The sequence below is a fragment of the Diadema antillarum genome, unplaced genomic scaffold, assembly GCF_040938485.1.
Source record: "Diadema antillarum isolate AM-2024a unplaced genomic scaffold, OU_Dant_1.0 scf00000220, whole genome shotgun sequence".
Taxonomy (NCBI): domain Eukaryota; kingdom Metazoa; phylum Echinodermata; class Echinoidea; order Diadematoida; family Diadematidae; genus Diadema; species Diadema antillarum.
In genome coordinates this window covers 53,661-81,474 of record NW_027271109.1, presented here as the reverse complement: position 1 = coordinate 81,474, position 27,814 = coordinate 53,661, and the positions used below count along the sequence as shown (strand labels likewise).

Genomic DNA, 27,814 nt, shown 5'->3' with positions numbered 1-27,814 from the left:
CACCCCCCCCCCACACGCACACACTCACACGTCCACATTGTTTACACGTTACCCCAAAATATAACGTTTTACATTTTAAAGACATGGCCACCTCTGCTATATTGTCTATGCTGTTTATAACTCTGACCAGCTGATGTGGCGAGACTGTCTTTGCAGAGCAATAATTCTGATGCGGCGAGACTACGAACAGTAGACGCGAGCGAAGCATCCTGATCCACTTTCACTGTTCGTACTTCGTAGTCTCGCCGCATCAGACGTGTGGCTCAGCAAAGATAAGTCTCGCCGTATTAGATGTACATAGCGTAGCAGCAAATAATAGCTGCATCCTCCGCCTATAGGCCACTTCTCGTTGAGTTTACTAGTATTACACAGGCGCAACGTGTGGAAAAAAAATAATCATCGTACGAACGACGGATGATGCACATCCGCAAAAGTAGTTATTGTCTGAACAAAAAGAATTTTCTGCGCTCCAAAAAGACATATCAGAGTCGAAAGAGTCATAACTACCTGCATTAACTGGGCCAGCTAATTACGTTCGGACGTTAAAAGAAACAAAACAAAAGCCCTTGCACAAAAAAGGTCTGCCGATTTCAAAGGAGAATTTTCACGCATGGCTTCAACATCGGACAATGGTCCAGCGTAGACAAAAAACAGCAGAAGTCGGAGTGAAAGAGACATCCTCACACAGGTCTTTGACAACTAGATTTTGCTTCGAAAGTAAGGCATGAGTTACATGACTTGATAGCTCATTTCTGGATTATGAAGAGACAGAAATTATACTAGCTCAAGTAACTGCAATTCGTTTACCAACGCTCGCGTGATTTAACAGATACGAAATATCCATTCACCATCTGATTATTTGCTACGTCTCCACTTAAAAAAAGTATACAACATGTACATTGAGGTATATTCTGTATAAGTTAGAAAGGTTTACTGTCGACGCGGAAACTTACTTTTAACTGTCTTACTTTCAATCTTCTTTATATTTACCATTTCAAAACTTAAAGTAAACTCACCCACGTATAAGGCGTAGATGCTCTAAACACATTACGACATAATTTATGCCAAAGTACGCTTTCATCTTTCACGAGAGCTTTTGTGTAAGCGAATGCAAAACTTTTTGGGGCGGGGTTGTTTTCAATTGTTTGCTATAGTCATGCGTTATTTTCAGGCTGTTCATTTTTCAATTTCATGGATTTTAAACATCGTTTTCTTTAAGTATTCCAGTTCTCTCCCCCGCCCTCCACCTCACTGAAATCAGAAAGTCTACCATAAATCTGATCGATAAATACAACGTGGCATTTAGCGATCATGGTTATGGCAGATCACGGTTATGGCATACTCGATTAAGTACACTATAATAATCGACTGATATTTCGACTATGAGCCAAAAGAAAGGCTCTAAAAGTAAAATCATTATGTTGCTTAAAATTGTGATTTTTGCAATGATTCTTTTAACTCAACTCACTTAGCTAATTCTTGGATCGACATTTCCAGGCTAATTACACGCTGTATATTACTAGTACCAGAACTCCAGTGCGTGCATTCTTTCGTCTGGCACCTGATGGTCCGGCACCTGCTTTTGTGAAAAAAATTTTCACAAGGGTTGGGGGAGGGGTGTCAAGTTTCTTCTATCTGAAGAGACCGCATACAATCTCTTTGCGTTTTCCCCTTATTCTTTGGTTCTTTGTGTTGTGTTTGTGTGCTTCTTTTTGTTGGGTTGTTTGTATTTTCTTTTAATCATTCATGGGAGGGGAAAGAAGAGTAAAAGAGGGAGAAATGAAATAAGTATGCCACGTATGTTGTACACCAGCATCACAATCATCACCATCACTTCGATCCTTAGCCTTTTTTCATTCAGAAACACGACCACCATCATCACTCGAGAAACACACCGAAGCAAACGAATCACGTAACAAAGTACCAAGAACCTTCCCGACAACAACACAAACGCTACAAAGATCAAGCTGGATAAAACTTCGTTCAAAGTATTTTGTTAGGGCTAACGATGCACTGTATACACAAACGTATTCTGAGGACTAGTCTGAGCTAACGTTAACCCGAGTGATTGTACTACGCTACTATTATTACGTTACATAATAATAGGGTTATATTTATAGGTTTGTGAATTTATAATTACAGTATTTATGATAGTGTAACACCGAGGATCGTGAACTGATTTAGCGAGATATTGCCGATTTTTTTTCTTTCCGATTATTCATGATCTTGAATATTCAACGTGAAATCGGAAAATCCTTTTTTTTTACTTATTTTTTTCTTTGCGAATGCATATTAGAAGTTCCCCTTTTTGACTAAATATAGGCCTAGTCTTCATCGCTAAAGCGTTTTATTGACAATACTTAATGAACGATGATAAAAAGAAGTGCTTTGTCCAATATACTCATTTAAAAAAAAAAAAAAAAAAAAAAAAAAAAACGTTTCTGCGAGCTCGCTGATATCTGACACAGGGTAACCAACAAACTTCCGTTAGCTAACGTTAGATGCAGGAGAGGGATAGAAATTTCTCAGAGTGTACATCTAATGAGCTTTAGGTGGCTGTACATAATGTGAGAGAGAGAGAGAGAGCGTGTCTGTAAAGAATTATACAGACTAACGATAGCTAACGTTAGCTAACGTTACGACTCACGCTCCATTGTAGTTACACAAGACACAATTCTTTGCGAATTCATTAAAAAAAAATATTTTTGACTGAATATAGGCCTAGCTTTCATCACTTATGCGTTTACTGACACTAATTATTGGACTGAAAAGAGAGGGTTGGTCTGTCCTGTTCAATACTGTCTCCTCAATTCTGCCGTTAGCTAGTAATTTAATATTCATTGCTATCTGACAAAAGGTAGGGACGGGAGAAAGGAAAGATATTTCTCTGCAATGCATACCAAATGAGATTTGTGGATGGATGTGTGTGTGTATGTGTGTGTGTGTGTGTGTTTGAGCGTGGTTAAAATATGTAATGTATATAAAAAAAAACCCAAATAACGTTTGTAAAGCTGTAGTTGAATAGGACTAAAGCTAACGTCAGCCCAAGTAATTGCATCATAGGAATAAAAAGATCCGTCTGTCCGGAGTCTTCTTTTCTATATTTATCCATTAATTCTTTCTATTTTTTTTCATTTATTATAATTATTATTTTATTTATCTTTTTACTCTATTGCTCTCACCTCCCTGGGTCAAGGTACACACACCTGCACTACAGGTTGCCACGCGGGCCCAGCAGTGCCATGCGCCGCGTGCTACTCAATTGCGCAATGAAATCTCAGCTCACAGACTGATCGACATCAATACGTGTTCGCTACCAGTTATTGTATGCAGAGACATTAATGTGCTGTGGCGTGGTATTGTGTCCATACTCAACTCGCGAGCTCGCTTTATAAAACGCACGGTACACAGCTATCCAACGAAGAAGTCTAACGTTAATGTTAGGAAGGCCGAATGTACTAACAGTTACAGCTACACAGTCGAATGCAGTGACATAGTAACAGTAAGAACGTGAATGAGAAGGTATCAATCAGACTGCCTGTAACAGTGTACGCTGTATTGCCTGTAACGTTAGGAATGATACGAGGCACGATCATGCTCGCAGCTCGATCCATGCACCACAGGAGCGTTAATTTACATGATAAACTGTCCACTAGCAAAGTTACGCTCAATCGAGCGAGCACTACGAATTCCCGATGACTTCAGGACCGAGATATCGAGTGAGCTTATCGAAGATTAATTGTATTTCTTATAGTTATGCATGATGCAACGTAGGTCTGAGATTTTACGAGACCTAGATCTAGTGCAGTATCTGGAAGAAGTTACCTCTGTGACGCGACCTGCAGGTGGTGGAAGCGTGCGGCACCGCCGCCGCGCTTCCGAGTTTTCCGTTCCGAAAGCAAAGAAGAAAAAATCACGATCGCGAATTCGCTTTTCGGAACCGAGAAAACTCTAACGTTAGTACTCGAGTCCGGTGCACGAGTTTCCATCGAACCAACACACAAACGAGTTAGCTGCCAGCTAGCTAACGTTAGCTGGCATCTAACGTTAGCTGCCAGCTTGGCAGCTAACGTTAGCTACAGTATCGATAGCTAACGTTAGGTATCGATCGCTAACGTTAGCTTTCGTTAGCTAACGTTAGCCAGGACGCGCATTTCCGTTTTACACCTTGGTCTAGGCAATTTCGCCAATAATAGCAACAAACCGACTGGTGAACGTAGTCTATACATATCCTTGTCCCCTGGTTCTGTGGTGCTGTCATGAATACCTGAAAAAAACTACCGCGGTATGCGTTATCCTGCTTGGAGGGTAATGCAGCTTGCAGTCGAAGTCAATCACTCATACGCGGTTTATCACTTCTCTCTCTTTCAACTCAGGCTCCGTTATCAGCCTACTAAAATAAACGTGACATTATGAATCAATATGGGCAAACCGCATGTACTCGTGCAAAATTCATGCTACAACAAAACAAAATGAAAAGAATTTATAGAATATACAAATGGTTGTAATGCATACATGTAATGCAGGCCTAATAGTTAATTACGGTGATTTTCATGAGAAGGAAAATAAGGAATATACTTGTAGTTGGATTGCATTTTTATTTTATTATCAACAAAATTGTCAAAAATTTCTGTTCAAAGTTCAAAAATTTGAGAGCGATGGTTACAATAGCAATATAGGGCATAACAATAATATTAATGGTTATGTAAAACAATAAGTTATGATGAAAGTAGTAGTAGTAATAATAATGATAATAATACAGTGTAAGAATAATTATTATCATCATAAAGTAATATAATTATTATAACAAGTATGTCTGATAACTAGAGTACTAGGTTATTAACTTATTATTATTATTGATAAACATATGTACTGATACAGTAAAGAAAATGTCGATTTATGCCATCATTTTAACCCCCCTTGTGAGTGCATTCATGCCCACATGCCATACACACGGGCACACGCACACACACACACACAGACACAGACACAGACACAGACTTGTATACTGTAGGAAGCTATTTTTCCCCCTACAAGTCATGCAGGACGTCTCAGATAAAATAAAAACCTTTTTAAACGAAGGTTCACATTTAGGTGCCCTGAATCTGTGAACTAGCTTGTCCTCACTAAAGTGAAGTAAGTTTTTTTTGTCAAGATTGGATTTTATTTCATTAGAATGCTGTTCAGAAATGTATGCCTGAGTAGATGAACAATAACTTATAATAAACACTGCTCATAATCATGGTGGAATACATGCTCACACACACACCCCACATCAAATGGTAAACATTCTGGCTTCCTGGAATGAACTATGTGGCCGTAGGCACGTAAAAACAAGTCACTGACATACACACACAGACACAGACACACACACACACACAGACACACACACATAGAAAACCCAAATACCAGGGGAGAAAGTCACTACATGATTGCAGACACATGTTCACAACACAACTCTTATTAGTTTCACTCGCAACAGCATCATTCATTGACAAAGAATAGACTTTTATTCTTATGTTCTCATGTCTTTAATTTCTGCCATCATAATAATTATGAATGAAATCAATAATTGCTCGCTTTATTATGCAGTGCATTTCGTGACAGATACATGGTATCGATGCACTAACAAACATAATACCCATGCAGGTGACTAGATCAGAATAATAACATATTATTCTTGCTCCCCCCCCCCAAAAAAAAAACAAACAAACAAACCCAAGTTCAGCATGAGCTTTGACGAGTTAATACATTTAAATGTTGAACATGTTCTTAACTTAGACAGTTACTCGCGACCTCAAAGAAATTCCGAGTCGTCGTGAGTTATCCCAGGGAGGTGATATACAGATGGAGTGGCAACTCTTCGTAATTCACGCAAACACATGTTCGGGTTCAAGGCGTTACAATCGGATGTCTAGCATTCCCCTATTCGCTTTGAAGTCATGTTCGGCACCCCTCTACTTGCAAGACGAAGTTCGGAGACGAAGAACACATTTGACCTTTCGTTGAATTACAAGCTTTATTTCACTGTAAAATTTTAAATGAAATACTCCAATTGATCTGGAATAGTTAGGAAATAATTCTATATCATAAACATGTATTTCTAGTCTCTATGTAATGTGCAAATGGAGATGAAATGAAAATCAGGCCCCCTTAAAAACCTTATATTTTTCTTTAATGTGCACTTTTCCGCAGGTTAGTTTTTTAATCTTTTAATCTGGGATATTTTCATCTTTCAAATAAAGTACTCCGCTAAAGCCCGTTCCAGCGTGCTGTAAACTATTTGCTTTTAAAATTGTCAGTGTAACACTGCATATTAATTCCCTGCTCCAATTCAAGGTACACAAATTCATTGTTGCCATCAAATTGAAAGAGAGAGCGAATTGCAGTAGGGGCAAGTATTTCTATATGTGAGAGCGCTAGTCCCAATTATTGATGCTCTCTTTTGTCAAATCACCTGGTTTCCACCTGTAGTTAAGCGCATAACTTCTCGGCGGTGCCGCGCATGACTTCAAAGGAGAACAGTAGTTGTCTCTCCTTCTCTAGCACATCCGTGGTCATCCCGAGTAACATGAAGAGCTTAATGCCAGTTCTCGCGAGTGCCTCCCTTTGGCGACTCACAACAGCTTGCCATATCTCGCTATGTTGACTTGCCAAAGTGTGAAGGCTGCTTAATTATGATAACATGACATTTTTGCAGACATTTATAGTGCAATGATGCCTTAATCTTTACTCCATTTCCAAGGTGCCTGAAAATGTTGTACACTGTGGTGATCCAAGGTATTCTGAAGCACAAAAGTCTTTATGATCCACGTACAAAATGATTGGCAGTTACAGTAGGTATTCGAACCCATAGAGAGTAATGCGTTGAAACTGTTACACACACAGCACCTTCACTGGATGTTTCTATTCCCATGACTTTAATCGTCTAGAGACAATTACAGTATACATGTATCTACATAAATATGTCAAAAACAGATCTGTTGTCTCTAATGTAACAAAAGCCAGGACAAGGTGCATGACATGATTGTGGAAAAGAATGGAGATGACATTAAAAAAAAATGTACAATGGATATTCAATACATATATATATATATATATATATATATATATAATGCAATTGTATTCCTTTATCAAGCAAAGTATGTATTCCCTAAATTGAGGACAGTAAACCATACATGCAGAGTACTAATTAATGTGTTTATCCCATCTCAAATTGGACTGGGTTATGACACTTGTAATTTGGTATATCTTTACCTGTGTAGATTGTACCCAATATTATCCACAAAAGAAATTTGTTTTTTAATGTCGTGTATCAAATCAATTCTCAAATAATGTTAAACTTGAGCATTTCAACTGTATAGCATAGTCTATTTGTATCTGTACTGTTGTGAGTCAATCATCAGCCATCTTCCTAGTAGTCCTGATGGATCATTAACATATTCTGTATTATTACAATATGTTTTTTCACTTGACTAAATAACCAATTGAAAGTCTCACATTGTGTGGAAAACTCTGTTAATTTACAAAAGAAAAAGTACATGATATTTGATACCAATTGAGTACCCATCACTGAGTAAATCTCAAGTGTACTTCACCATAATTTCTGCGAATTTGTGGAGTGGGAAACTGACAACAGGGGGATGGGGAGAAGTATCATAAGTTATGAAGGGTGGTGCAGGCGCCATAATGGAGTTAACAGATTGCAGAGATGATACCAAGATGCATTCAGGACCAGACATAGTATCAGTTCAGTTTTCTCCCTCTCTCTCCACACAATTGTTCTTTTATTATCACAAATTAGTGTCACTTAAAGGGAAATTCCAAGCCACAATAAATATGATTTAAAACTGAAGAGAAAATTATTCCCTACAGAATGGTGCAAAACTTATGAAAAATGGGTGAGAAATAAGGAAGACATGACATTTTGTAATTTCATCTATTTTCGGAAAAAATCTCTTGACCAGAACTTATGAATATTCAAATGAAACAAAAATAAAACAATGGTGGCAGCATCATCAAAAGATAAACTTACAGGTGTGGAAGTGGAAAGTACACCAGGACTGTGCTCTACACCAAATGCAATCTTCAGAGTGCATGTGAGAATGTGACAAGGTGTAAAGCTGCTGAATCCAAAATGTCCTTTTGCAGTGTGTACCTGCAGGGCTATACAATTATCACTATTTTGATGATTCTCAGTGGCGGATCCAGAGGGGGGTGGGGGGGGGGGGGGGGGGGGGGCGCGCAACCGGCGTACTCCCCCCCCCTTTATTTTTGATAAAAAACAAAAGAAATAAAAATGAAAAAAATGAAATGAAACTCGGAAGTGGCACCAGAAATATTAGTCACGCGCGCCCTTTACAGAATTCCTGCATCCACCCCTGATTCTTGTTGATAATTACTTTTATCACTGTTAAGATTATTACTGTCCTCACTACAGTTATTACAATGATAATTATTATCATTATCATTATTATCACTGTTACAAATATCATTAGAATAATAGAGGAATTTGACTGCTGCGCTGTAGACTAGAATGCCTCTGCCTTCTCGCATGCACCTCCTATTAACCAAAGCACTCTATTTGTATATACATATAGGCAAAAAACAATATCTGCCCTTTTTTTCTACGCACTGTACAAACAGAAATGTTTGATGCTACACTAGGTTTTCAAAATTTCAAGCTACTCTTGAAAGCAAAACATATGGAAATATAGTCCTGAATTAACCTTCTTCAAAAGTGCAGCCCAATGTCAAGTAAACTTAATTGACCTTGGACCTTTGAACTTATCCCATCCAATTTCTATTCAATGAATGGATCAATCATGGGGTTCATGTGGAGCAAGCAAGAAGGATCCTAATCTACTTGCAGGTTTCTCCAGATATTGTGGTAACAAAATATCTATGTGGAGAAAAATGAGAATTTTCAACTAATTCATTTGACCTTTTACCTTGACCTTTGATATTTGACCCCTCTTCATAGAAATATTTGTCGTTTTATTTCTAATCTTTCTTGCAAGTAACAGCATTTTGTTCGTTCATTTATCTATTTCAATCCATCAATATAAATAACAAGAAAACAGTGCAAGTATACAAATAGCAAAGACATCGCATACTCATTTAAAGATGACAATGAAAAAAGAAGTCTGTAAAAGCCGAAAGTCCTTGTCAATTTGATAATGCCTAGAAAACATAAACAAACTACTAAGCATTCCTATCTCAAGTTATATGCAGAAATGTATAGTTTAGGCAAAGTGCATTGACATTGACCTGAAAACATAATGCCTCCCAGCAACCTACAGGGAAGAGGCATCCTATTGGTACAAGCAAGTTCATTTTGAACTGTGGGTTTTTCCCAGCGACTGGCACAATGTCACAGCATGGCTGAGACAATGTGGAGCAGCTGCACGCCTTTTGCGGGGAAGCTGAGATGACTGGCAGCCTTTTGCATACCCATGCTCGACAACTGCTGCCTGTTTGGTTGGGCGACCCCCTGTCAGCCGTTTCCTTCCCCCAATCTTCACCTTTCTACGAGAGATGGCCGTTGGCTGCACACTTATGCTGGCCCCCGATGCTTTCAGAATCCCTGCTCCTGTGGTCTTGTGGGTTACCTTACGTCTGGCTAGGTTGACACCACTATACCTACCAAACATTCTTACAGCTGACACCAGGTTACTTTTGGTTTTCAGCCTTTTGTAGGACCTTATCATTGCCCTGAAAGGCTCAGCAAATGTCTCCCGATCCTGCCTCAGCTGCTCCTCCATCTCCATGAACATTTCATGGACTCCTTCAACAATGTTGTCATATTCTTGAGCTGAAATGGAAGAGAATAATCATGTTGATTATGTGACGAGCCTAGAGATCTATTCAGAAGATTACTCATAAGTTAAATTTACTGTATGGGGCTGGCAATGCACAACAGAGAAACAGATTTCAAATATTCTCTTGGAGTATCAAGGATATCTCTACCCAAATTGCTTGCATTCAATCAAACTACATTGTGTATCAACTTTTGGAGTAAGTAATTGTGTTTTTACCTGACAAATTACACTCTATAGATACAAAAGATACAGTATATTAATCAGTTGTAGGCTATTACAGAAATTGCATTTATGTAGGGATATGATCCAAACCATCATCATTATAAAATCTAGAGCAATTCCTCTTAGAATGAGAGATGGCCTCTGCATTCTCTCGCAATCAGCTATTAAATAATGCAATGAGAATAGCATTCAAAATTTAATACAAATTGTCACACACCATCAACTAGCTGGAATCGGCATGTTCCTCAGAGATTGATGACCTTTGACCACCTTGAAAAGTAACATTTATCCTCTTATACTTTGCAAATGATATAATCTCAAAATGTTTACATTAAATTTCATGGCCCTTGTTAACTCTTTATGAGCTCATGGCTAAAAACTTAATTACTTGACCTTCTTAGACCCAACCTTGGACTCTGACCTTAAATCTTTAACATCTCCTGTCTTGCAAAATCTTTGATATTATCATTAGTGCAGTAACTTGCTACAAAAACAAGTATTTTGACTATAAAGTTCATAGACCTCTGACCCCCAATCTTGAATTTGATATCTGCCTGACAACATTTTGGGAACTTTCTTATCTTTCTAACAAATATTTCACTTCATTGGAAGAGACATTCAATTTGATGAGTAAATTCTTCAAAGACAGCCACTGAATGATTTTTTTATATAGAACATTATAGAGAAAAGTATGTCCTTTATATTTCCTTACTGACATTTTTAAAAATTAAAAACATATCTTAAAAGTTAAAGCAGGGTTACAGCCACATTTCACCACAAGTCTATTTGCAGTATGGAAGACTAGAACACAAATGCTGCTTACCCCAGTTATCACATGGGCTTTTGTGTGTTTAACCTCCATGCTGCAGATGCACTTGTGACAAACATGCTGCTTTAAAAGACCTCAAAAATGTGACAAAATCTGCATTTCAAACTACAATAAATCTAGCAGTACAAATGTAACAATTTCATTATTAAATAAAGCAAAATTCAAAATGGCACTTACTTATATGAGCTCAGAAGATATCCAAGCATTCCCTCATAATTAAGTTGTCACATTGAAACAAAGAATGAAAACAAGTAATGGCAACAGTTAGATCATGCAAATGAATGAGACACTACAAAATACATGTATCATGCAAATCCATTTTGAAGAATCATACGTGCATATGTAACAACCTCTAGGTTAAAAACAATTCATGCTGGTATAAATAACATGTTAGAATGAATGGCAATCACATGTACATGAATTTCATGAATTGAACATGATTATAAAATTTTCAATGACGTTGGTGTAACAATATCATGCTACAACTTATTACCAAGAGAAATTACTTGTAATTCACCTTAATAACTGTATTATCATATCATAATCATTATCATTATTATCATAACTTTTATAATCATTACTATTATTATCATTATTATTATTAAATCTTACAGGCAAAATTTACAAGTTTCCAGTTTTAAAAAATCTGAGCTGCATGGTCGTACGTGCTCTCAGAATATCTGTTGTGGTGTGAAAATGCACCTGTGAAAAAAATATGCACGATGGTTATCATATAGTGCTTCAAAAAAGTGAAAGCCAAAAATGTCACCTCCAAAGACTACTGTGCCAGCATATTTGGTGCTATACCATCAAACATGCTTGCATATGTGCCTCCTAACATAAATTTCTTTGCCACTCCTTGAGTTTTTTCCAATTTCCTTCAAATTTAGTGACTTTTCCAAAAATGTTTTTGCGGATGATATCGCACAATCGTTGACGTTTTAGGACAGAACTATTGTGTGGCAATATAAAGCAAAGCATGTTTTTCAATCTTTGACTATTTTTTTCTTTTTCTTTTTAATTTAAGCACAAAATGGAACCAAATGTGACACGCTACAACAAAAGGATCCTAAAGTCGCTGACGAGTGAACTGAGAAAATCGAGATTTAAGTCAGATCATCAAAATCCGTTAGAACATTCGGATTTCTGTTTTTAATACAAATTTGTAGTCTAATGTATCTTCTATCATGTGCCAAAATATCTAAGGTAAATGATCAAAGGAAAGGCAAGAAAATAACATTTTTCTGGGCCATGATTTTCCAACTTTCAACAGAACAGAAGCATGTCCGAAGATTTGGATTTAGAGCTGCAGCTGTAAGACCCCGCCCCTAGCAACGAGGGAGTGACCTCATTGGTCAGTGTGTGGCATCCTGGTTACTGATTGGTCGTGCATAGACCACTGGGGCTAAGCTTGAATGATAATCGTGGAGGTTGCTAGGAGCGTACCTTCTATTGTGAAACGATGAAAACTGTCTTGCTTCCCATTGACGATGATAGCTTCGGAAAGAAACTTTGAAGGCGGTTTTCTCGAAACTCTGATTTCCTAAACCACTCCACATGTGCTAATAAAATCATTCATATCTCCTCAACAGAGTCCTTTTATGAGTCATTGTATACTGTATGACATTAAAGTGGAAGAGTAAGGGAATAATGTCATGTCATTTTAAGAAAATCATCCTCCCCCAACTTTCTGATCCTTTTGTTGCAGCAGGTCACAAATGATTCTATTTTTGAGGTTTTAGATGGAAGTAATCATTCCATACTAAATGCTTTTGTAATACATAATATTGGTAAAAATAAATCCTTTTGTTTATCTGATTTTTTTGTTTTTTAGCTAAAATGAGGAATAAAATACTTCTACTACTTGGAATGAAGACAATATCAAATGCTTCTCTCAGCAAACGCAAAGATTCAATGTAGACCTGTGTTCATGATTCCTTCTCATGTTTAAGAGATTAATGCAGTAAAACGTAATTACAGTGAGAGATCACATAAAACAAAATCATATCATTACACAGTAATTTGGGTGATGGAAGGTCTTTAAAATCTTGTTTTTATTAATATTTTAATGTCATTATTTTTTCATTAAACGGATGTAGCAAAAGACCTGTTAACAAGGTCATAATTTTCATGGTCCCAAATGCAAACATGCTGTTATAACCAAGTAATAAAGAATAGAAAGCTATACTTACATCGTGAGTCAGAGATGCTTGATACGTTTCCATGGAGTCGTTTGTCAAATGCGTTGAGCAAATCACCTTGAGCACGGAGACTTTCGACTCGAACAAGTTGAGGGTCTTGTATTTCACTATGGCCTGTGGCTGGCAATGTGCCATGCTGTTCAGGTTCTGGCCCGTCTTCTGCCATTGACTCAGAGGTCTGAAGAGGGTCCAGCCAACCTGACGGAACATTGTCATCACCTTAAATTCAAATGAATAAGCATTCATTTCAATCTTTAGATTTGTCTGTAGACTTGTCTGTAGTACTGTAAAAGTGGATATTTTTTCGCGATTGGCCGGGTCAGAAGAGTTTCGCGTGTTTTTAATTCCGCGGAATCAAGACGGCACACACAGGAACATATGGCAAGCAAAAATATTCGCGGGCTTTTATTTTCGCGCTAGTTTCTGGTTGAGCGAAATGCGCGAAAATTTCAACACTGCGAAAATTTCCACTTTTACAGTAGTTATATACAAACTCAGTGAAGTTAGATCATGGGCTATACATACCCATATCAAAGTACATGTAGAAATAAATGGAGACATTAATTTTCTTCAAGTGAATTAAGTGGAATAAGAAAGACTACATTAGCATGCGCATGGAATGAAAAACTGATGCATGGTTGCTTTAGCTAATAGGCATCTCATACTGGTTACGCGAATGCTTGCTTAGTGCGCGAACCTTTGTTACAAGTGCGCGATAAACACGTTGCCCGTGGGGTGAGGGAAGGGGGGTATGCTGGGACACCGCAAAATGAGCTAATGGCTGTGCCCAGTGCCACAAATTGTCTGCTGCCCTAAACGAACCCGAATTGGTCTATAACTTTTGATGACTTCCTGCTCTGCTTACGTATGAAGATGGCGTGTTGTAATGGTAATGGTTTATTTAAAAATTCATTCGCAGCCATGAAGATGGTTGAATTGCAGAATTTTGTACAATATCATATTTCATTTTATAGTAACATACATAATCATACAATCAGTCTACAATCAAAATATAAAAACTATATAATTATATTATATACATATATTAAAAACATCTGATGACCAAAATAACAAAAGTAATAAAATACACTTATACATACATGTACACATTGAGAGATCTGCGAGAAAAAGTTAAATCTGAACGAAAGCTACATGAAATCTGCAAGCATTTTTGAAAGTATCAGGTTTATTCCTGACCTAATGTTTTGTGAACAGAAAAAAAATCTAATTTTGTGTACAAAACCAATGTAGAGTTCTCCACAATTACATCACAGATACTGGCAGTGTTGCCAATTCAAGAATCCCCATAATAAGGATTTACTTAAACTTTAAAAATGCACAACTTTTGAACCAATTCTTAGATTTTGAGCGAACTTCCAATGTTAAGTCCTTCTTGTTTTGCTCCATTCACTGACAGCTCAAAAATGTCTGAATTTCCCCTTTAAAGACAGAAGGAAGTCATTTACAGACAATTGGAATCATTAATGTTGGCCAATGACAGTTATATCTGAATTACAGTTGACTTTGGAACTAGTCAAACTCTGTGTCAGTCACAGCCTTTCAATGGTCAAAATCAATTTAACAACAAAACAGCAAGTTGAATGTGTATTAAAATTCCAACAGTAAAATTCCATAGGGCTCAATTTTTCTTACACCCAGTCGCAATTTGAAGCAGCAATGTCCTTTCGGTAGCAGATGTAGGCAGGAAGTTGCTCGAAGCCACGTCAAAGTGCCTCACAATGGCCTCTTGGTGTTTGCAGGCACCCCCAGTGACACCTTCATGGCAGGAACACACACCAACAGCCATGTCAACAGTGTAGCGACACAGTCGATCACTCTGGCTGGTGACCTGGTAGGTACTCTCCCCTGTCTGGCAATAATAACAGGAATTACATGCAATAATTGGGTTTTAGACTTTGATATCATGGCTGTTTTAACAGATTTATTTTTTTTCTTCTTAGTATTGATATACTTTTCAAGTGAACTTGTGTCCTTGCATAGTTTCTTTTTACCTTGTAAGAGTAGCTTGAAACTAACATGTAATTGTTCATTCCATTTCACAACTTTCATTCACGCTAAAAATCATTGATCAATTGTATCAAATGAATGCAAGCTGCTTTAAATTCATACATAAAGGTATTCAAGGATTAAAAAAAAAACAGAGCAACAATGTTATTCATAAGGATAGCTATAGTAATAATATGATATGACCTATGTAGATATCAATGTGTGATTGGTCAGAATGCAGTCACGTGACCATGGTCAGAAGGATGAGAAGCGTTATATTTTCATAACATGACGTAAATTACGTACAACCATGGAATATAAGTGCGACTACGTTAAACAAATGGCGTTATGTCAGGAGGGGTGACGTCATCAAAAAACCAATTGTTATGATGCGCGCAACATACACAGAGACGCTTTGCACACACACGAATGCAATCGCCGTGACCACAGTACAGAGCACACTAAGCAGTATCATCACACTTCATGCACAGCATAATGACGCGCTACAAGCGAGAATTGCGAAATTGCAACAGATTTGTTTTTGCCAAACTGTTGTAACTGGTATGGCAGCTTGAGAGAGAAACAAACTGGTGAATGTGTTGGAAGCTATAAGACTGAGCCTGCTACTCCCGTTAATGTTAGACAGTCGTGACAGGGCCGGAAGGCAAAGGATTTCCCATTATACTACTTACTAGTATTACCACCGCCTGAACTGAGCAAGTTTCTTTGACACCAGTAGTTCTAGGTTATGCTACTACTGTACTAGTGCTACACCTGGACCAGGGCCAGGTCCGTAGTCTACAGCTCACGTACCAGTGACTGCAGACAGAAGAGATTAGGCCCTACATTGTTAGAAAGTTCACATTCTCATACATCACCACAAACACTTACCTCAACAAGCTTGCTTTAGTTGTAGACCCTTAACGTTATAGGTTAGTCTTCTAGCGTTACAATCTTTTACAAATAATTTACAACTGTTATTACAAAACCTAGCTCTACCGCTACCGTAAATAGACCCTCGCTACACAGGCCTATGTACGATTGAATAGCGACTGTTCTAGGAATGCTCCTGCACGGCTATAAACTGCCACGGAAGAACGAATTACCGTTAGTAGGGGGGGGGTGAGGGTGTTAGATTGACACATTAAAAACATGGTGGCTAGTACCATAGCCCATTTGTAGATTAACATGAATCACACTTTGAAGATTACACAGAATTTTATTTTTTAAACAATTTATAACATTTATAAAATATTTACTTTGAAAATGTCATCTTTGCTGATCGTCGATCCACGATGGGGTTGGATTTTCCACTTCAGTGGGCGCTGGTTGACAACTGCCAGAAGTCTCCTTTGGTAGAAACTTTCAAGCCTGCAGAGGATAAAGTCTACCAATTGCGGCACATTGAAGGCTTTGGATCGTTGCAGGATGGAATCCTTCAAGACTCTCATGGCAGCTTCGGCATAATTATTGGTATTGTTGGCCCGGATCCGAAGTCCCAATCTAAATGCCTGAGCCCAAACTTGACGTCTCTCATATAGGGACTCGAGGTATGCTCCATAACCATGGTACCTAAATTTAAAAGAATGACAAGAATTACCACACATCTTCTTTATACACAAGATTATATTCACAATAGCAAGGTTAAATATATGTTTTTGTCACTGTAAGTTTTACAGCTTTTTTCTGATTTTTTTTTCTTTCAGACCACCAGTTCTGAATGCAATTACTAATTGCATCTCATCTTCTGTGATAGATATAAGAATTTTGAAAATGAGATTAGAACTTGTAGAAACTTCATGTAAATACACATGTATAACCATTCTTTCATCTTAAACTCCCTTAAAGGACAAGTTCACCTTCATAAACATAAGGATTGAGAAAATGCAACAATATTAGTAGAACACATCAGTAAAAGTTTGAGGAAAATTGGACAATCGATGCAAAAGTTATGAATTTTTTAAATTTTTGTGTTGGAACCGCTGGATGAGGAGACTACTACAGCTTGTGAGTCATATGCGTACAACAGTATAAAGAAAATGTAAAAGAAAATTCAACATATTTTCACTTTTTTTCGCATAATAAAAGAGCACTTGACTTGCCTCTTTCTAAAGGCAGGGGGAATAATATTACCCATAACATTTGTCGGCAATGAGTCAGGGGAATGTGTACTTTTTTCAAAAGATGGAATTTTGTGAAATTCTTTTTATACTTTCCTCATATTGTTGTACGCATGTGACATCTAAGTTATTCATACACTGCAGTGGTAGTCTTCTCATCCAGCAGGTACTGCACAAAAACTTCAAAAATTCATAACTTTTGAACGGATTGTCTGATTTTCCTCAAACTTTCAATGATGTGTTCTACTAATATTGCTACATTCTCTCAATCCTTATGTTTATGAAGGTGAACTTGTCCTTTAATGTTATTCCTATCATATGATAACCTAATATAAAGAGAATCCATAAATGCATACATGTTACCCCCAATACATGTTACACCCAATGGAAAGCCTAGTACAGAGACAACACAGGCATGCTCACCGAACAACAGTAGGATCACTCCTTGCACGTTGGTAGGCTGCCTCAACAGCAGGGGGGTCCGTTGCGTACATCATTTGCTTCACATAGAGAAACAAGCTCTGGCGGTGATCTTTGTTGATACCATGCTTGCTGTCCCACAGCCAACGCCACACAGATTGTAGAAGGTGGAAGGTACAAAGAAGCAGGGTAGACTTCGGAAAAACCGTGTGAAGAGCCTTCCTCTCTGATATTAAAGCAATCATCTGTAATGAATACTGCTGGACCCTCATTACCGTACCATTTCCTCCAAATGCATCAGTTGGCAAAATGGTCTTCAGGAGTTCCAGGCCTTCTGTGATTGTCTGCTCTTGTTCATTTGAGGTGATGATAACCCCTAATGGAAGGCCACCTGATGAACTGTGAGTCAGAAGCAGGAAGATTCTACTTCCATGGCGGTCAACATTACCTGGGAATAAATATCATACAAACACTTGGCCCATTGGTATAATCAATCAATATAAACTGATAAAAAACATTAAAGGTGCATAGTCCCGATAGTGTAGAGGGCGCTGGTGATGATACTGCTGATCACCGCTAGCACTGATACGAAGATTACCAAAGTTGAGTTGTCATCAAGAGTAAAGCGCGTAGGTGTTGCTAAGTAACGTTGTCTTCTTTGTCTTCTCTGCGCATCGCGCAGTCTGTAGGAATGCCAGGGTGCGTGCATATGTGCTTGTTAGAATGACATCACAAAGAAGTTCGCTAAAGCTGTCATCCCCCTCAGCCAAATCATGAACCGAACTGTGATCGGACCACTAACTGCAGTGAATCGGACTTCTTCGGACTTGGGGAAGTGGGCCACAGCATAAGCGCTAAGGAGGAGTCGATAGCGTAGGTCTCTATAGGAAACTTGCGCCATGCGCCAGCGTATGCATTTGACTAAACCACCGGGACCATGCACCTTTAAAAATAGGCAAAGACTGGTTAATGGTCGGGTCAATAATGGCATAATCTGCCCCCCTCGGTGGTGAGATGGTAAAAAGAAAATGGCTATTTTAGGGTTAATTAACAAAATCTAGGTTGTACCAATGGATGGACAACCAGATAATATATTGGCTCTGGCACTCTTCAGGGGGAGAGAGGCATTAAAACAAAAAGAAAAAAAAATCCTTCATCTCAAGTTCTAATACAATGTATGAATTTATGGAACATCCAGTTTCGCAGTATACAATGACTAGCACAGGCACGTGTATGTTATGACCAGATGACAATATTTTTAGACACACTTGTACTTCTAGCATTTTATATCTATACGGTCCTGAAATATCAAATTGTCAAAGTATGCACATAATCCAATGGGTTTTGAATGCTACAATACAATAATTTCTTTCAAATCATAACTATGCAAATATCATGAAATGAAAATACCTGTCGAATCTATGAAGACCAGCTCACTGCTGTGACCCACCATGGAGTGGACACGTTGCATCATTGGTGTGCAAATAGCGATGATGACTTCCTGGTTGCTGGTCTTCTTGATTTTTGCACAAATCATCCCAGCCTCAGAGTTATAGTTGTTGATGACCTGCTCCTCCAGGAAGGTAAGCATGTCTGCCCCATCTGTGGAGCCATAAGCTCTCTGAAATATCTTGTAGTAGAGCCTGTCAAATTCAAGATTTGAAAAATGCATCAGGAATAAATTGATCATAATTTTCATTCACCTGAAGCTCTGAAGCTAGAATATGGTACCTTGCAAAAAGCTTACAAGTTGCTAAGACTGAGCACTTTAAAAAGTAGAAGTAGTAGTAGTACTAGTATAGTAAAAGTAGTAGTAGTAGTATAGTAGTAGTGGTATTACTAGTAGTAACAGCAGCAGCAGTAGTGGTAGCAGTAGTAGTAGTAGCAGTAAAGTGGTAGCAGTAGTAGCAGCGTAGTAGTAGAAGTGGTAGTAGTAGTGGTGGTGGTGGTAGTAGTAGCAGTAGTAGAAGTAGTAGTAAAAGTAGTGGTCATAGTAGTAGTAGTAACAGTAGTAGTCCTAGTAGTAGTGGTAGTAGTAGAAATAGTAGTAGTAGTAGTAGTAGTAGTACTACTACTACTACTATTCGTAGGACATCATCTACATGTACTACTTATTCATGATTCACCAATCATGGGGGGGGGGGGGGGGGGGGGGGAGTCCTGCAAATGTCAAATGTAAATCTGTTGAATTCATTGCAATTATGCGACCCTTGAATAATTGGGTTTTTATTTTGTGAAGCTCATATCTGCATCATTTCATGTATTCTTCTGACATCAAAGTTATCTCCAGTTCGAAGTAATTTATAGAGGTTGCACAAAGGTGCTTCGTGGAATTTGAAATCTATCCATTACTCAATTCCTATTTTTTCTTATGATTCTTCAATTAACGAAATAACATGTCTGATCATATTCATATTAAACTATGTGCAATTCAGAAACAGCCATAGAAATATAAATTGCCTTGGATAATGGAAGCTAAACATCAGTTATCTGATTCTGGTCATGATTACATTATTATGCATAGTAAAAAGTACAGATTTTAAGAACACAATCCTGGACAAAACACTGAAATAAACATATGAATAAACTAATGCATGGTTCTCCGAATGGGTCTATAGCACAGTGTCTTGACAATGTGTGATGACAGTTTCACATAACTGGCAAAATATTAGAAATGACAGGCTTTTGACAATGCATTGAATGTTCACTTTCCTTGAACTATGTTTATTTGGATGAATGGCTATAATGTCTAATAATAGTGCAGGTATTTGGGGATTTGTACCCAACTTTTGACCCTTTTATAAGTTTAAAGAAGAAGTGAAGATTTATCACTTTCACTTGACCTTTGACCTTTTTTGCCTTTGACCCTTTTGACAAGAAAATCCCAAGAGAATCTGTATTGGGTAATGCATGCATACACTAAGTTTGATGAAAAAATCCTGCAAGCAGTGCATAGATAAGAGGGATATAATGACAACTTTAATGCATTGATCTTGACTTTTGATCCACTGACCTTTGACCCATTAGAAATAAATTTCCTACATGATCACTGTCAGTCAGTACATGCATTTACACTAAGTTCCATGAAGATACCTTGTAATAATTGAGATATGGAGAAAAAGTCAAAATTTAACATTTTCACTTGATCTTTGACCCTTGAACTTTGACCTCATGACCCAAAACTCTCTTTGGGGAATCCTTATTTTTGATAGTTCATGTACACACCAAATTTCAAGAAAATACCTCCAGACATTGCAGAGATACAGGGGAAATAGTGAAATTTTGAGCATTTGACCATGACCTTTTGACCTTTGACCTCGAGCATGTGCACCCAAAAGTTGATAGGCACAACTTTGCCACCTCATACATATACATGCCAAGTTTCATTAGGATACCTATAACTGCTTTTTAGATACACTGTCCACAAAATTGATTACGGACGGACAGACGGACGGACAACCCAACAACAGAATGCCTCCGGTGACACTTTGTGGCAGAGGCATAAAAGTAACAATGAAGTCACTGACCTATAACAAAACTTTAAATCTGGGCAGAGAGCCCTGTCGGCTGAATTCAGGATGTACTCCTCTGGAGATTCATCCTGAAGGTCCAATTCGAGTACATTTAGGGCACTGGCTGGAGAATGTCCCCTTCTGTACAAATCCTCCAGTTTGTGGCAGGTGTCGGCACTCACATCCCTGAATTTCAGGGCTGCAGGGATGGAGATGGCATGGTTGTGCTCCCAACTGATGGTTACAAGAGTTGGGAGCAACTCCAAATGGGGATCTGAGTTTCTGCAAGGAGAGAATGAGGTGGGGTAAGAAGAAAAATATGACAATTTTTAAATTTCCATACAATGTAGTTCATTATATTAAAATATACAATTGGTTAAGAATACAAAAATATCTATAGGCTTTTAGAATTTGCGTCAACTGATTTGAAAAAGGTTAACACTCTATTAAAGCACTTTTGGCTTTATGGGAACAGCACAGTAAAAAAACTGAGTACAGCATATTACTAGGTAGTAAGGTGTATACAAGCAAGTATACTACATTTCCATATTATTATCAAGTACAGTGTACATAAATGCCCAGATAAATTGTACTGTTGACAAAGAGATTGAAAAAAACTGAATAAAACTCAAGGCTGGAAGTTAAAAATCATACACAATGTACCTGCTTTTCCTCCCACTTGATGGCACTGATCTTCTCACAGAGATGGTGAGTTTGGCACAGCAACCTGTGTCCTTGCTGTGCCGAGTTGTCCCTTCTTTGGCCTTTCTCTGCTGGCCATGATGACATCTGTAAATTTTCTATATTTGTAGAAAATATAAACACATAAAAACATTAAACCTCATCAAAAGAAATGCCAGTTACATTTTTCTTGGTTTTTCTAAGACTTGTTTGCGCACTGAATGATGATGGGTCCAAAGTTGTGTGGCATACAGTGCTTACATCAAAAAATAACATTTCATTTTCTAATTCTAAACAAAGAAAGATTTTTGGATGTGTGATCAATACAACTCATATCCAAGTGGATTTCGTTTAATAGAACTTGCTTATCTTACCTTAGAAAGCACATACTTTCCGGCCATTGGGCACGTTCTCATGACCCGCCATGTAGTTTTTGAAGACTGCTGGAAATCAACCAGCCACTGCCTTGCAGCATCTTCGTCTTGTGCACCTACTTTCACAGATGCTGTGAACCCAGTTCCTTGTGCTTGGTAGTCCGACACAAAGTAGGTATACTTCTCAGGTAGAATTTCCTGAAAAATAAAAGATGAAAAAAGGTAGAAAATAAAACCTTTTATATTGTTCCAAATCCAAAATTTTTCCATTGCTGTTTAGGTATACAAGTACAATATGTTGTTGACTACAGTACTTGACTAGTCTGACTATTACAGCATTATATTAAACAGTATCAGTTTGCGCCATCACTCTAGCATCATCATAGACCAAGGGTGGCAGAATACATTTCTTCTGCGCCCCTTGTCATAGACTAAACCTTTAGTTACTCTACTAGTAAGTAGACTTAGTAATAGTAGTACTAGACCTATTGTAGTTTCCTTTTGCCTTGGTATTATCTAGTAGACAATAGAACAGGGTCTGTTTTGACCCTAGGCCCTGTCCCCGAGTACAGAATTGGGGGAAAATTTAGGGTTGGGGTTTTTAGGCCCTTAAGGTATCAATCAAAGGGGATCAATATACAGCTCGATTACAAGTAATATTTTCTTCATAAGATTCAGAGACACACTGAGTTTTACACATTATAATTAAAAAAAAAATAAGAAAATTTAAAATGACAAGACTAGATCAAGATCTGGATCTACTGTACATTCATTAAAACTAAATTTATGTATAATGAATTAGAAAAATTCAATAAGTTAAGCTTTTTAGACTCTTGCACTTGGGCTTAAACTTAAAGCCTTCTTAATCTTAAGTTTCATATCTCATATTGTTTCCTTTCATTTATCATTCAACAAGGATAAAAAAACACATACAAATCAAAACAATATTAACACTAGCCCAACCAGACACTGTTAATACGCTGTACAGTGACTGGGCTGTGTATAGTTACATCAAGGAGGTTTCATACATGGAGTAACAACAGTTTTATTCCCTTTGATCTCATGTTTGATGCCACCACCAAGAAATATCTTAAGTATGTGCTAAACTGGAGCTGCCTCACAGATAAGAGGACGATCTAGTGTCTCATTGCAAAATCACCAGCCACTTTCAAAGGAAGATAACCTTTTAATTGTGCCTTTGTACGTGATGGTAATTACTTTTCGCTACCCCTTCTTAATAAAAAGGTAGGCGGTACAGACATGAGGATGCGCGAACAGAAATTGAGCAAAAAATGCTGAAATATAAAAGCTGACAACTACCCGACTGGGCATATGCGGGCACTAATCTGATGGTCTATCAATAAAGAATTATACTTGAAGATTATTCCATAATACTTTTGGGGAAATTAAGCCGAAAAGTGATAAAACCAGCTTTTCAGGATGGGCTTGCTACAGTTGCTGTTGTGTTGCCATGTTGGTACAATTTTTCACCTGATTTTTCACCTGAAACAGCTCTGATTTACACTTTTGTGAAAATTTCTGGATGGAATTGACTTTTGTCTTACAAGCTTTATCCTTAACGTTAAGTGATATTTCATTCAATTTAATGAATGAATAGGCAAAATAGGGCCAACATATAATGCTCAAAATAAATATTCAGATTGCTCAGCAAGATGGCGGCATCAAACATTGATTATGAAAGGCTCAAGAGCACCTGTGAAATTCTTTTGAGTTATGACATCAATAGAAATCTAACAACTGTTTGAATAATTACAGCCAGTTGGAACTCCATAACAAAAAATCATGTATAAATAGTAATATTATACTATAAAACCTCCTTGAGTTAACACATGTCATAAAAGGTACACTGTATAGATTGTTTATAATACATTAATTCATATAGAATATGCTATATGAATCAGCACAAAGACAAAGTAGGCTACATAACTCATGTAAAAAGTCACTGTATTAATTTAAATTAGGGAGGTGTGACTTCTCTCTCTCTCTCTCTCTCTCTCTCTCTCACCTCCCTACTGTAATGATGAAAAATGAAATGGAATGCACATGGTTAGGCCATGACCCATTTAGGGTATGTCTCAAGTACCGGTATACATTATAGCTATTGAGTATTGTACAGAATAGATCTGCACTGATTTAGTACAGTAGAATACTAACGTAGTCGTTAGTGTGATTGCATGGGATGGTTGTCTCAAAAGGAGAATTAGATATCACAACTCAAAATCACCTACCAACAAAGGTGAAGGAATGGCATCTTCCCCTGACTCTGCCATAGTCTGTGATGCATAAGGTAACTGATCCACTCAGCTCACGGTAGGATATAGTATGACTTTTGACCGAACTTATTGTTGTTGGTACAGTTATGGTGGGTATAACCCAGCTAGACGACACGGATACCAAGCTTCAAGCGATCGCCGACAGCACGATTTCATAAAGGGCGCGCCGCTAGCTCCTAGACGTTAAATCCAGCAGGTTCACTGCAATATATCGGAGAAAAGCCTAGGCCAAGGTGTAAAACGGAAACGCGCGGGGGAGGACAATTTTCACGACACCAACGTTAGGTGAAACGTTAGGTGAAACTTTATTGTGACAGATACTGTATAGTTTTTACTGTAATGTACAGTGTACACTTGTATCAACATATTATCATGATGATTTATTTATTTTATTATTATCTTTTTTTTAAGTGTCTTTCTTCACAGTATAGAACAGATTTTCTTAAATGCTCCTGGTGATCTGGTGTTTGAGTTGTAATATTGGCTGCTCCCCGAGAGTTTAAAGGGATGGTATAGCAATGGTGGAGATGAGGATTTGGCTTTCAACTTTTTGTGGGTACCAAGAAACCACGTATGAAACAGTATTGAACATACCATTCTAAGAGGACTTCAAAGTTTAAATCAGTTTTGGAATGGCCTAAACGTCCAAAAACAAAGTAAAACAAATTAATCATTGTATAATAAAAGGTGGGTTCCACCTTTTATCAAGACTACTCTTTTTGGATATGATCTCGGCCACTTCAAAATCGATTTTCATCAAATAAACATTTAATTCCTCTTGAAATTACATGCTCTTTCATATTCATATTAAGAGGTTTCTCATCATCTCACCGAAAGATGACAGAAACCTGAAGTTAGGTCTCCACCAAAACTATATGATCCCTTTAAGGGAAAGTTTCAGCATTTCTTTTTAATTGCACTTGTATACTTTCAGAATATATCTTTGAAAGATAAGTGTTAAATCTCTTTAAAGTAATTACAACTAGTCATCATGAAAAAAAAAAAAAGAAGAGTACATGTACAATGCTGAGTGCTAGCCTGTTACTCAGTAACCTTCGTCATGAAAGGAATCAGTACAATGCCATTGGGAGTGCCAGCCTAGTCAATGGGCCTATGCATAAAAGCTGCTCAAGCATGCAAGCTTGTCTAGCAGAAGATCGAGCTCAAGCAGGTGCTTCAATCCATATGCATGACCCTTGTGCTTGTGCTCACGCCGTTTGCTTGCATTCACCAAGCAATTGCTTACGGATTGAACAATAGCATTGGCATGCCTGTGCGAGCGCTGTGTGCATGAGAACAGAGGCAGGTTTTGTGTGTGAGGAATTTCATGGGACGTGTGTGTGTGTGGGCTCCTGACATAGCCTTCTGCAGTGATCTTCTAACAGATGAATGCTTAATGTTCAATGTGCACACATTGTACTAAGCTTGTTTTAGTTTCAGCTGAATGTGAACAGTACTGAGTACTTTTGAGAATGACTGACAGTGAGGAATACACTACAACTGAGCAAGATCTTAGCACATTGCTGGTGGAGATCATCAAAGAATTTCCCATATTGATGGAGAAGTGTCAGCTGCCACAAGCCAAGGAAAAGAAATACCTTGCTTTACAGCATGCAAAGGCCATGGTCATCACCCGCACTGGCAAATATCTGGATGAAAAACAAATCTTGAAAAAGCTTGCCAACATGAAGACGAGTGTCAAGAAGAAGACTGACATTTATCAAACAGGGAATCAAAATATCATCCTGTGTCCGTGGGAGAAAGAGCTCTTCATCATCATGAAGGGGTGTGAAAATCCAGTAGTCATGAAAATGCTCTACTCAACTTCTGCCGGCTCTTCCACCAGTAAAAGTTCTTCATCACTCTACTCTTGTCAAGCATCATCCAGTGCACATTTTCATCAGGTAGGCAGAATTAAACCATTTGATTTATCCTACATAGGTGATGAATTACTTATTCTGAAAATTAAAAGAAAAAAAAAAACACACACACACCTTGTGTATACATCTTATTCGGATTTTGACACTGAAAATTGATCTTTACATTTTCGTACACCCATCATAAGTATACATTCAAACTCTGTTAAATCGCAAATGGCAGTTAATAGAAAATCAAACAATGAGCTGTTACATGAGCGCTGAATAGACCGATGAATAGATAAATATGATGTTACAAACACAAAGGTAAACTACCGTTGTTTAACTTTTTGTTTAACACAGGATGCAACAAATCCTAAGCGGGGTCCATTCTATGAAGCAAACACACTGTCAACCATGCCTGCTCCTAACAAAGGTGCCAAGAGGAAAGTGTTGCCAGGGGAAACGGAAGAGACGATTAACCTGTCGACACCAGAGTTGCAGAGACTGCTTCTTCTGGAGCAGCTCAAGTACACGCGAATGAAAATAAGACGTCTGGAGGAGAGCCAGCAGCCTACTGAACATGTTGAAGAACTTTGAAATAGTAAAACTGTAGCAACTGCACAATGCTAAAAGCTGGGTGAAAGAGAAATATGGAATGATTCGAAGCAAAAAGAGTTTTGTTTGTTTTGTTTGTTTGTTGGTTTGTTGTTGTTTTTTTTTTTTGCTTTTTAACTCTTTATGTGCCATGGAAGAAACCCTTGTGTGGCACACTATTCTGAGATACCAACTTAGTCATGTTTTGGGAACACATTCTGTTTTTCAAATCTACATACATTCTTGTATGTAACTTTTATAGATTTGTAATATGTTGGACATGTATTGTAGTAATCAAAGTTGTAGAAAAAAGTATAGAAAATGCTAAGCTGTGCTTTGATGTATTGTATAACAAACCTATGAATGTCTTTCTTTCAAATGACTAATAGATGCATTATTTTAAAGGCATGACTTTTTGCACACAAAACAGTAACAGAAACCAGGGAGGTGGGAAGAGAACCACCTCCCTGCAGAAACTTAAAATTCAAATGCAAATCCAGTCGGGAACACAGCTTGCTGGTCAATCACCACATAAAATGCAAGCTGTGTGCAAGAGGAATGGAATCGCGAGAAACACCTTCAATGAAGGAGTTTCATTGTACTGTGGCATTTGTAGATTTATCAAACAGCTTGGGCAGATGGGTGTGTGCATATGAGCAGAATATGCGAAGTTGGCACGCCGTCAACTGAATTTGGGGTGCAAACATGGCACATCTTTGTGGTTTAGAAGTTTAGAAGATAAACCATGGTTTATGTGTATTTCTTCTGCGTAGATATGATTGACAGATTGCATTCGCTAACAGGCATCCAGTAAAAAAACATGCGTTGATGCGCGCATGTATTGGTACGCCTATTTAACGCGTATTTTAGACCGTGGTCT

At 37.8% G+C, this 27,814-nt stretch overlaps 2 protein-coding genes and 1 pseudogene across 2 annotated transcripts in view; 2 read left to right on the top strand and 1 right to left on the bottom strand.

The window, feature by feature from the left end:
* Positions 1-27,814, top strand: part of LOC139724550 (uncharacterized) — a 64,184-nt gene that overhangs the window by 17,557 nt on the left and 18,813 nt on the right. The window lies entirely within an intron of this gene.
* On the bottom strand, positions 11,857-24,518 carry LOC139724547 (uncharacterized; annotated as a pseudogene).
* Positions 25,881-27,375, top strand: LOC139724548 (uncharacterized). The gene is made up of 2 exons (XM_071635681.1): positions 25,881-26,385; positions 26,701-27,375. Exons 1-2 carry the CDS (start codon positions 25,954-25,956, stop codon positions 26,935-26,937), a joined length of 669 nt encoding a protein of 222 aa, XP_071491782.1. The 5' UTR covers positions 25,881-25,953; the 3' UTR covers positions 26,938-27,375.

What these genes read in the sequence shown, in the direction of transcription:
- LOC139724548 (XM_071635681.1), top strand. Translation starts at nt 25,954, where the DNA reads ATGACTGACAGTGAGGAATACACTACAACTGAGCAAGATCTTAGCACA. An exon ending in CCAGTGCACATTTTCATCAG is followed by an intron (nt 26,386 to 26,700) that starts GTAGGCAGAATT and finishes TGTTTAACACAG; the next exon opens with GATGCAACAAATCCTAAGCG.